General features: G+C 47.4%; 1 protein-coding gene across 2 annotated transcripts in view; it reads left to right on the top strand.

Moving 5' to 3' along the window:
* Positions 1-12,284, top strand: part of LOC135904760 (protein ECT2-like) — a 106,871-nt gene that overhangs the window by 23,955 nt on the left and 70,632 nt on the right. For both annotated transcript variants that reach the window (XM_065435743.2, XM_065435733.2), the window contains exon 8: positions 9,254-9,353. In XM_065435743.2, the coding sequence (XP_065291815.2) occupies positions 9,254-9,353 (100 nt within the window). The remainder of the gene's footprint in view (positions 1-9,253; positions 9,354-12,284) is intronic.

The raw sequence follows: 12,284 nt of genomic DNA, 5'->3' as shown, positions 1-12,284 counted from the left end.
AGTTGATGACATGGCAAAACAAAATGGCTCACTCGACAACATAGCTACAAACATAGCTGCTGCTTAAACCCTTGTTCCGGAGTGTCCTATGTGGGGTTCTCATCCGTGCTCTTGGGACAAAGGAATGACAAAACAGTAGTGCAAACAATCCCAAGGGCATTTATTGCATGTTTCATAGACTAATGACTACTAGCCGAGTTGCTATCTACAAAACACGCCGATGGGCGCGCGACAAATCGTGGAAGTCCGACTCACCGCGACCGGATAACGAGTGAATATGTTCGCCCCATGCTGGACACCAATGCCTGGTCGTTCGCGCGTACGGACACGCGAACGGTGGCACATTTGAACGATCGTGTTCGTCCATTCCGTGGTAGGCTTCGCAAGACGATCTCGCAGAAACATGGATCGGTGCACGCACAAAACGTCCGCACTGCTCGCTGAGGAAGAGCCTTCTCCTTTCTGTGCCCAAGCAACCCCACTGTTAGGTGGCGTTAGCAGAGCCACACACATGCGATCTCTCGCGATGCGCTTCAACCACACCGACTGCCGCAGGCATCAAGCCATGCCGCAAAGCTGCATTACAGGAGACGGGAGCTATGCAGGAAAACAAAGTTGCGCATCCTCACACAGCACCACCAACAGCCTAGAGTGTGTGTGTGTGTGTGTGTGTGTGTGTGTGTGTGTGTGTGTGTGTGTGTGTGTGTGTGTGTGTGTGTGTGTGTGTGTGTGTGTGTGTGTGTGTGTGTGTGTGTGTGTATGCGCGCTACAACCTAGGATGGGTGGCTGAGTGCATGTGTGTCACTAAATAGGTCACTAAATAGGCCGCTCCCAAGCCGAAGGTGGAAGAAGGGGAGGACGCAGGAAATAGACGAGGATGTGCAACCCCTGAAATGCGCGTCATCATATTGCAGGCTAGTCAAAAAAGCGCACTCTATTTTTGCTTGGTCATTAAATATAAAATTCCAATTATCTGGCAAGCTTTAAATTATAAATGTTCGATGTCAGGCATTTATGCAACGTTTGAAGTAATTTATTAATGTCAGTATTTCATTCTCAGGCGACAGCTGGTATCGCAAGCGTAAATGAGTTGGCAGAGCACAGCGCTAGCTATGCCATCTGCTACCAGGAGCTCCATAGAGGAATGAAACAGATTGGAGGGAGCATACCACAATGCGATTTAAGCCAAACCTGGTGGCCCAGCACGTGATTGCACGTCAAAGTGCACGGCTGGTTTTATTGTTCCAACTCTGCAGGCAGAGTCACGGCAGGGCAGCCGAACAAGTCCACACCAAATAAAAATTACTGGCATAGCTACTGGGAACCAAAAATCTCGGCAAATCTTGATTCTTGCTTCGTGATCTCAACGCAAGAGGTCACGTGTTGGGCCACCACTGTAGGATGCCCTGAATGACGCGGAAAGTAAGCACTCGCGCCGCCGAATGGGCCGTCTCGTTGCAGTTCGGTGAGGATGTACACTTGCCAGCGTGCACGGGGAACCACTTGATACGGATGGTGCTGCCACGGTCTTGAAGTTGGAGCTTGCCGACGATGGCGGCCACCGGCGCGCATATTCACCCCTTGGCAAAGTTGCGCACGGCGTTCCTCGAGTCGCTGAGCACGGTGCGACACTCGCCCTCGGTGATCGCCGGTGATCGTGCACCGCACGCTCGCTGCCGTTGTCTTGGTGTCGGTAGCCGCCGCAACGACCAGTGCCGCGAAGCCTTCCCACTTGTATTCCGCTGCGTCCACGTACCAGGCATTGCGGGTCTTGAGCGTGTTGTTCGGTGAGGGCCTTGGGCCGCGCCTGCCATCGTTCTTGGTTGTACTCTGGGTGCATGTTCTTCGAGATGGAGTCCACGTAAATGCGGGCCCATGCCTCCTCTGTGATCTCGCACAGTTGCCGGCTGGGAGCTTGGGGGTTGTAACCCAGGGACGTCGGTATACTGCAGCCCGTCTTGGTGGTAGAGAGGCGCTCCATTTGCGCGGTGAGCTGCGCCTCGGCTATTTCTTCTAGTGTGTTATGGACGCCGAGCTGCAGGAGCCGAGCCGTACTCGTGGTCTCCATTAAGCCCAGTGCCGTCTTGTAAGCCCGTCTGATCAGCGTGTTGATCTTGGTCCTGTCAGTGACGTGCCAGTTGAGGTAGGCCGCAACGTAGGCGATGTGACTGATCACGAACGACTGGACAAAGCGCACGAGACTGTCTTCACACATGCCCGCCCGTCGTGTAGAGACTTGGTGTATGAGCCAAATGGCGTCCATTGCCTTGATGGTAAGCTTATTGATGGTCTCGTCATTGCGGCCGCTCTTGTTGAGCATCAGGCCCAGGACCCTGATCTTGGGAACTTCGGGGATGCGTTGCCCCGATGCAGTCGCAATCTTGATGTGGTCACACTCCCGAAGGGGAGCGCGCTTCCGTCCCGGTCAAAGCGGTGTGAGGACAAACAGCTCAGATTTGGCGGGCGAGCACATTAGGCCTGTGCCGTCAAGGTGCTGCTTGATGGCGGTAACCGCCACCTGCGGCTGTTGCTCGATGCTGGCGTTGGTGCCACTGGCATCTAGGGTGCTATGTTAGATCACAATGCTTCTTTTATTAAGGCAAAAGCTTTAAGTGGCTCGTACCTCGGTTGGCCTTGAAAAAAGATGCATTGTCCGGTCCAATCCTAGAGCTTCGTACAATAATTACTAGAGGGAACTGTAGCGCTAGTGTGCACAGGAGCTGCAATGGGAGCCATTGAGCCAGCATGGGAATTATGGGCATGGATTTGCCTAAACCTTGTCCTTCTGGCTTCAGACGGCTTTCTAACTTTGTAAACTCATCATTTCCAACAATGTACTGCATAATAAATAATTAAATAAATAACATTAAAATTGTCCAACTGCAGGACTCGAGCACAAGACCTCTAGCACAGACGCGCGATATTGAAGCCATTACAGCACAGACGCATGCATCGACAAGCAACATATAATGCCCTTATGAACTTATTGCGGTCAAGCCAGTGCCTTGAGATGCTTGGTGTGTTTTAATTTGGCCACCTCGACAAGCTGAACCATTGCAGTTAGTAGCGATTGTGCATGTTCGCAGCATCTTTTGCACTTGGAAAAGTATAGATTGCTCGGAAATTTATGACAGTGAAGGCATACAAAACATAATAAATTAATCCACAAGAACATCTGAATCCACAAACATGAAGATAAGACAAATCCTTGTACTTCCTATCATTCCCGTGGTAGTTCAACAATTGCAACGCCAGAGTTCCCTCTAGTATATTGTAGGAAACTCTTGAGTCCAATGGTACAAAACCTATCATCATCAGTGACGGCTCCTACCTACCCCCCCCCCCCCCCCCAAGCAAGCAAATAATGCAATGGCTCATCCCTCTCATACTGCAGAGACTACAAGCATTCATCAAAGTGAAGCGTACAGTGCATACATTCATTGGAATCATGCATACAATGTGCAGAAATGCGGCATGTAGTCTAGTGGTACAAAAAGCTACCTGACCTTCAGTGGTTTATAGCCCCATAAGCAAGCAAAAAATGCAATGAGTCATACCTCCATAAAGCTGAGGTTACAAGTACTCAGCAAAATTAAACGAACAGTGCATGCATTCATTGAAATCACCTATACAACACACAGAACAGCATGTGTTTCAATCCCCCGCTAAGAAAATGCAACGTAATGTTGAAGAGAAGCATTATTGGCGCGAGTCTAACCTTGCTACATGAGCACGTGAAACCGCAGTCGAAAACAAGCCAAAGAAGCCAAATTGTGTAAGCAACAACGCGACAATGTGAGACCGTGCATTAGCAAGTGTGCAGCAGGCTATCGCCTTCACGTGTTTCAGGAGTGTAACATGCTGCCGAATTTTTTTTGCACATGTGGTGTTTTATCAGGAATAAGAGCAATCTCTATGAGCACAAAATAATATAGTAAAACCGGCACATATTTTGCTTCCATGTTTGTTGACGCTGTTCGCACCAATGTAGTGCAAATGTATGCAAAGCCTTAGCCTTGCATAACTTGACATTAGCAGTTTCTCTACAGACTCACTGTGCTCGTGGTAGGTCGACGCAAGGGCCCACCATTTTCCTTAAATATTCAGTCACAGCCTCACATTCTTCAAAAGGGGCGTCACGTGAAGCAAGCTGTCAGTCTGACTTGTGATAACCGTGAAATGCTCTTTGCATGATTTCAGTGTCAGCGAAACATTCTCACTTTGATGCATAAGGTTACCACCTTCGCATCTGTATTCAAGAGGAGTCAGGTGCGCATGCTCGCTGTCAGCTGAGCCTAACAAGGCAGTGTTGCACTGCTCACACCCTGCAATGGCTGACAGCATCCCTTTTAAAAGAAAACCGTTGATGTAAAATAGGATGTTGCATTCATTTGTTTGAAGTTCTTCGATGAATAATATTTGAGAGTCATCGATGACATTGGCCTCCACTTCTCCGCGTTCTTATTTACCTTTTGACAGCATGTCGGTGAGGTCCCGCCTAATCTTCATGATCCACTGCAGCTTTCTCTTGGGCTCTGTCGGAAAACAGTAAAGTTTCCAACCATTTCTTTAATTGTTCGCGCACATGGGCATGCAGCACCCCATTATTTCGCTGAAAAGGGGAGTGACCAAACTGCTGCAGCTCCTTCCCCCCACCTGCCACCTTGCGCAGTGAGTCACAATCACGGTGGCTGCTGGGAAAAACAGATTGAGGCAGTGAGTACCCCTTTAAAGCATGTCCCCACCCTGTACGGATCAGTGGTGAGGGAGAGACCATTTACGCACCCTACACCACTGTGGCTTCACAGCGTACGCTTGCCAAGGCTGGCTGCATGATGTGATGCTTCCTTCTATATTTTTCCTTCCTCTATGAAGACCTTGCACCATGCACGAACCAGGAATGCACTACCAGCACTTGCTAAGTAGCGAGCACAACAAAACCGTTAAATGGTTCTTATGGCCGTTTTTACTAACAGACTGTCAATTTTCCTTGTTTTTTTTTTCCCTCCCTTTGTCAGTGGCTCACACATGACTCGCCTGCCACCACCCTGCTGCTATTTGCAGCAATCTGCCTCACGGTACATCATGTGATAGAAGCAATGGAACATGAAATTGAACATTACGATATACCATCTCTGCATTGCCTGCACGAAGTAAAATCGAAGAGCATGGCACTGACGGTGCATGCTGTGCTGTGAAATTGAGGACAAAAGTGCGCCACTCTCAAACCAGAGTAAAGAAAGCAGCCAAATAAGAGGTCTCCACAGCCTTTCTGTCCTGACTCTGCAGTTCCACAGTCTTGCCATACTGACTCTGCAGTTTTATCAGCTGAACAAAGGAAATGCTGGAGCTGCCTGTGTTGAACTCTTTTGACTGCTGAATGGCAATCTGCGATCTATGGATGCTGGCGATAACACAGGAAATTTTATTTCACCATGCAAATATCTCCTTGGCATTGGCTTTGACAGCGGGGCTCTCAGGAAAGCTGATCCAGTCCTTCTACTGGCCAACACAGTAATTGCGAAAGCAACTTCGTGTACAGTGTTGGCAACAAAGATCTAGGCCATTCTGATTAATGCTTTGCTTCCAACAGACCTGCAGGCTGGTGACGATAAACCGCAGCATGCAATTCCTTCCTCTGCATGAAACGACCACTGTTACGCTTGTACGCAAGCCTCCTCCAGTTCATTGCGTAGCCTGCAAAAAGCCTGCTTAGAAAGCCAACGGGCGGTGCGAATAATTTTCCGCCCTCTCTTCAAATGAGTATCGCTCTTCCAGCCTTAGTCAACACTGAAACAGCAATGCTAAGCAGACGACAAGGGCAAGTGATAGCCTCCGAAGCTACCAATGCGCGCGTGTACGTCTTCGGGGCCGGCCAGTGTATGGCCAGGGTCGCAAGCCAACAGTCTAGCCACAGCACTCGAACCCAAAGCGAACTGCCTTTTCGCAGGCTCCGCACTTAGCCAACGACAGGTTCACTTTGAAAATGATTGACAGGTACGTGACATGTTCATAATTTGAGGTGCTGCTCTGCGGTCTCTGACTACTGGTGATGCAAGCACGATTCTGACCAATCGCATAAGGCCAAGTGAATCTATGTGCTTTCTAAACCATTATGAGATTCCACCTCAGATTGGTTGGAGATGATACTATACTCACAGACAGCTTTCTGTGGCAATGAAGGGAAAGCTACAGGCGCATGCCTGCTGCACATGTGTTACTGCGTCAAGTAGTTCGACAGCGTTTGACAGTGCTTTCAGTTGCTTGGAACAGACACTGAATCAACGCAGCTTCCATGTGCGACGGTTTCGCGTTTACCTAGATGCAAAAGGGTAAAACCGCAAAATAAGTAGACCTTCACACTCAGTGGTGTGTTCTGTCTTATTTAACTGTTGCTAGTAAAGTGTTTGTTTCGTCTTCCCCAGCCTGAATGAACGTGGATTAAAACACGGAACTCTTTTCAGAAGCGCTGTCACTTGTGCACCCTTTGCCTCTGTAGCTTTCCCTTCACTTCCACAAAAAGTTGTCCGCGAGTATAGCCACAATCTTAAAATGGGTGTAGTGCATGTTCGCAATGGCACACCACTCCACACCATGTCATACTGTGCACTGGTCCATATGGACGCTGCCCAGCTAGAAGAAAACTGGCTGATGATGGCATGACAGGTAGTGAAAACGCCAGGAAGACAAAGCACACTGCTCAGCTGAAATAATTAATTGAATTCTGGGGTTTTACATGCCAAAACCATGATTTGATTATGAGGCATGCTGTAGTAGGGGACTCCAGATTAATTTTTATCACCAGGGAATCTTTAACATGCTCTCAATGCACGGGACACAGGGGTTTTTGCATTTCGCCTTCATCAGAATGCGGCCACTGCAGCGGGGATTGGATCCCGTGACCTCGTGCTTAGCAGCACAACACCATAACTACTAAGCCACTGTGGTGGATAGAAGCACCTGAAGGAGGCACCACGTAGTATGGCACCATCTCTTGAGGTGATGCAGAACCCGTGCTGTGGAACTCATGGACCGCTGCCATTCAAACGAGCACAGGCAGGCAACTCTGTCTCAGCACCAAAAAATGACAACGAAGTGTATGGTGCCCTGTATATTCCTTTTGAATGTCGCTATTGAGAATGACGTAACTTCAGCACACTAGAAGTTACAGCTTGAGTAATATTGTGTACAAACATTAGGAAGAACTCATAGTCAATATTTTTTTTTGTAACTTGTTTGGGCAGCAACTAGCGTATGTAATGGGGTCCTGTACAAAGGGTTAGGGGCCAGAGATCGTATTTCCTTAAGTTTTGACTGGTTGCCCAAATGATCTCATTTTGTTCTTGCTAGTTGCGTGGATGTTCTCGTTTGAGTGCCTGGATAACGACTGTGGCTTTTCACTCAAGGTTACCTGAAAGTCGCCGACAATGGGGGCTAAAAGCATTTCATGCTTAAAAATGAAAGCGTCAATGGAACAAGAGGCTGAAGATCGCAGACGATGGCACACTGCCCGAATGGCTGGCACGAACGGGATGGCCAGAACCACCTGTTCGGCCAGCTACCTGTTGGGTCCGAAGCGGCACATTTTCAACCGACACCGTTGATTCTACTGGGCCTAGCTGCAGAATGATGTCATCAAATCGTCAGCCGGCGTGTGCTGTGGCAACCAAGGCTGTGTTGATATGGCATACTAATTAATATTCATTGGCGAGTCAACTGAGCATGCAAAAAGTGCAGTGATCTTGAAGGAGTGTTTGGCATTACAGTGCACAACGGAGTGGAAATTCAACCTGCTAGTTGCAAAAGCTTCGAAAGTCACAAAAGGAGCATCTAGACAGTAGTGCTACTAAGGCCATACTTGCAAAGACCGTACATGCAGCCCTGGCATGCTGTAGAGCAGAGTATTGTTGCATGACAGTAATTAATTTAGGCCATACAATAAATATTCCATATGTCGTTTTGACTTGAACTTTGTGCAAGTTCGTCTATGGAAAGGCTACTTTATTATACCATTCTTGTGTTCATTTAGCTTGCAGGCCACTGGAATGGGCACATGAAATGCTAAATGCAATTTCTCATGCTGGTTTAGGGGCAGTACATGACTTTATAACTAGCCTTTCCCAGTTTTCTGTGAGGGTACAGTCGTATATTTTAGTATGGCCATTCTCATGAAGAATAGACCTACAAAATGTCATTAATGCTGCTGTTACTGCATTCTAGAAAAAGTTGCAACTGTCTAAACTTCAAATCCATTTTTCTCAGTTCGGTGTTTTTACATACTGCACTCAGTCTTGCAGGGCTTTCTTTTATGATATGGAGGGACAAGAAATGTTTGGTATCAGTGTATTCATATTGAAATTACTTAGGGGTTGTTGCTATTTCTGTCACTCTAGCATAATTTTGCAAATTATAATAAAAAATTATGAAACTGAGAAAAAATATTCACTGTAAATGTTGGTCTGTTTTCTTACCTTTAGAGTACTTTCAAACAAATAAAAATAGCATCACTTCCTAGAGCAAGTCTTTGGCATTATCGTCATGCACTTACTTTTTGTGTTTATCAAGATGAAATTGCCAAAAAGTCCCGCAAGAAGTATTAAGTTGATTTTCAGACTTGAATACTTTCTGAACTAGAGTAGCTGCCGAAAAACTAATTGTAGATTTCAAATCAGCATGAAAGACAGATCGAAACAGTTAGGTTTAGTTGAGATTGAACCACAAATAAAGAAAAGCATTTTGGAACCCATATCCCCCCCTTATTTTATAACCAAGTCCCTTGTGTCTCTACTGTGACTAGCACAATAGCCTCCCCCCCCCCCCCCCTTGTCATTGGCCATTGACTATATTATGTAGTCATTGAACAAAAAAGCAATTGTAAGTAAAAGTTACACTGAGAAACTGCATCTTGAACTCTCAAAGCAAAGCAGCACATGGCCCCTCCTAAGTTTCACGAACAGGTTTAACCAAGTCTAGATTCATCATCAGCATTAGCTCAGATAGCACACACTTTTGATTTACTGTAGCTGAAATAGGGGAGCAAGTACTGCACCAAAAGTGTCAAACAAATGAGCTAGTGTTTCTGTATAAGCAGAGCTGTTTATACCTGGCTCTCTTATTTAGATCAGTACCAATCCTTCTGCACAGTTCCCTGAAGGTAACATGGCACAGTTGTCTCAGAAGTCTGGTAGCAGCCTGCAACTTGAAAAATGCCAGGATGTGTGCACTGCTTGGCTAAGATGCCCCTTGGTTTCAGATGAAGCTTCGCCTGGAAGCCTTCAGGGGTCTCCAGCTGGCCTTCCTTGGTTTTGCTGATGATGAGCGCCAACACATGGAAGAAGTGGCCCTTGCAAATGGTAAGGAGCTGCAATGTTCTGGCAAGCACTAATAGTGGCACTGGCTATGATTTGTCAGCTGTATGTGCAAACAAAACTTGAATCTCTGCAGTTTGACAGTAGTGCTCCGTGTTTCCCAAGCTGTGAATTCATAACTAGGCATTTTAGTCGCGCATGTTTCTCAGTCAACTCCTCACCACTGAGGTTGTCAAGCGCTTTAGTGAAGCTCACTGTTGTTGACAAAGAATGGCACTGTTCTCCTCTTGACACGATTAAGAGGGAATGTTGAGACACTATAAGAACAGTTCTCTATTTACAAGAAATCTTTGTTATATAGTTCAGTGGGCCTTTTTATATCCCCTTACTTATTGCTACGTGAAGAATCTATATACAAAGGATATATTTACAAGGCAAGGCGCACAACGGTGCAGCAATGGTAGGGCTAGCGCGTGCACACCTGATAGCTGCACCATCATCGTAATTGTGCAAGCACCAGCCACAGGATTGCCATCTGTGACATTACCCACCAGTGGCAGAAGCACTGTCCTGATGCAATCAGGGCTCAGGGCGAGAGTGGTACGGTTTGATGCGCAAGACATGGTCTGTGTCACTCGAGGTTGTTGCAGATACTGACTTAGGGTACAATGGAGCAATCTCATATTTAACATTACTGAATTTGCGTATGATGCGGTAAGGGCCAACATAATGCGAGAGAAGTTCTTCGCATAGGCCTATGCGATGTGACGGCAGCCACAGCAAGACGAGTAATGCTGGAAGGAACTTCACCTCCCGGTGTTGGCAGTCATAAAGACATTTTTGATTAACCTATGAAGCCGGTAAGTGATCATGGGCAACCTGGTGGGTGATGTCAGCACGGGCAAGAGCATCACAAGCATAGGCAGTGGATGTTTTTGCATGATAATGGATTATGGTGTCCATGGGCAATGACGGGTCATAGCCAAACATTAGATAAAAAGGTAAAAAGCCAGCTGTGTCGTGACGGGAAGAGTTGTAGGCGAAGGTCACAAAAGGCAATAATATTTGGGGTTTTATGTGCCAAAACCACTTTCTGATTATGAGGCACACCGTAGTGGAGGACTCCGGAAATTTCGACCACCTGGGGTTCTTTAACGTGCACCTAAATCTAAGCACACGGGTGTTTTCGCATTTCGCCCCCATCGAAATGCAGCCGCCGTGGCCGGGATTCGATCCCGCAACCTCGTGCTCAGCAGCCCAACACCATAGCCACTGAGCAACCACGGCGGGTTCACAAAAGGCAAGTTGATGTCCTAGTCTCGTTGGCCCTCAGACATGTACATAGCAAGTACTTGTGTTAGGGTAAGTAGGGTAAGTTAGGGTTCAGTAAGGCTGTTTGTCTGTGGATGGTACGCAGTGGTGAGCTTGTGATTGGTCAAGCAGGAATGAAGAATGTCATCAACTACTTTAGACAGGAATCAGGGGCCGCAATCCTTGATTAACTGACAAGGAGCACCGTGGCGCAGGAGGAGATCGTAAAGAATACATCGGCTACATCAGTAGCAAAGCTGGTGGCATGTGCACGTGTCTGAGCGTACCGCATTGCATAGTCAGTAGTGACTGCAACCCATTTATTGCTAGTGGTTGACATGGGGAAAGGCCCTAAAGGATCAAGTCCCACCCGGAAAAATGGTTCATCAGGGATGTCAAGGGGCTGAAGGCTGCCAGCAGGCAGCAGGGCAGGTGTCTTGCGTCTCTGGCAGAGGTCACAAGCTGCAACGTACTGTTGCACAGAATGGTAGAGACTAGGCCAAGTGAAGCACTTACGGGTGTGACCTTACATGTGCGATATTTCTAGGTGTCCAGCAGTCAGTGCATTGTGAAGCTGGCCCAAAACAAGAGGGAAAAGATGTGCGGGAACAAGCGAGAGTTCAGCGCAGTGAGGACGGGCCTTGTATCTGTGTAAGATGTCATTGTGAAGCACAGACCTCAGCAGTGAAGGGTCAGGGTGTGGAGAGTTGAGATTGTCTATAATAGGCCGCAAAGATGGGTTGCGGCGTTGTTCGGCAGCTATGTGCACAAAGTCTGTAATGGAGAGAATGAAGACTTCTTGAGTAGGCCAATGAGACTTCCACGAAGTTCTGGACAAAATGACGGAAGTACGAGCATAGGCCAAGAAAGCTGCGAACCGCGGAGTAGGGAACTGACCAACTACGCGGACTTTGTTAGGGTCTGGCTGCATGCCTGCAGCGTCAACAAGGTGACAGAGTAGGCAGATCTGATGGTGCCGAAAGCAACATTTCGATCTGTTAAGCTGAAGGTGAGCACGGTGAAAAACATCAAGCATGGTGGACAGGCAAGTCAGATGGTTTTCTAAAGTAGTCGAAAAAACGATAACATCGTCCAGGTAGCAAAGGAATATGGACCACTTGATGCCTTGAAGAAGAGAGTCCATCATGTGCTCGAAAGTAGCAGGAGCATTACATAGGCCAAAAGGCATCACTTTAAATTGATAAAGGCCACCAGGAGTCATGGAGGTGGTCTTCTCCCGATCTTGATCATTTACAGTGATTTGCCAGTATCCTGAATACAGGTCGATGGAAGAGAAATATCTGATGCCGTGCAAGCAGTCGAGTGCATCATCAATATGCAGGAGAGGATACACATCCTTCTTGGTAATCTGGTTGAGATGGCGGTAGTCAACATGGAATCTCCAGCTATTGTCTTTTTTCACAAGTACGTTGGGCGATGCGCAAGGACTGCACAAGGGCTCAATTATGCCTTTGCCAAGCATTTTATCCACTTCTGCATGACAGCAACCTCTGGCGCTGACACACAGTAAGGCTGTCAGTGAATAGGACTCGCATTGCCATTATGAATGTGATGAGTGACGACGGGGGTCTGGCCCAGAGGTCGGTCACCGAAGTCAGATATCCTGGTAAAGAAATGGCATGTGGTGAAAGGCAGCAGCCTGTG

Source organism: Dermacentor albipictus, chromosome 1, assembly GCF_038994185.2.
Source record: "Dermacentor albipictus isolate Rhodes 1998 colony chromosome 1, USDA_Dalb.pri_finalv2, whole genome shotgun sequence".
NCBI classification, from domain to species: domain Eukaryota; kingdom Metazoa; phylum Arthropoda; class Arachnida; order Ixodida; family Ixodidae; genus Dermacentor; species Dermacentor albipictus.
Note: the sequence above shows the minus strand (reverse complement) of the source record. Positions and strands in the feature narration are given on the sequence as shown.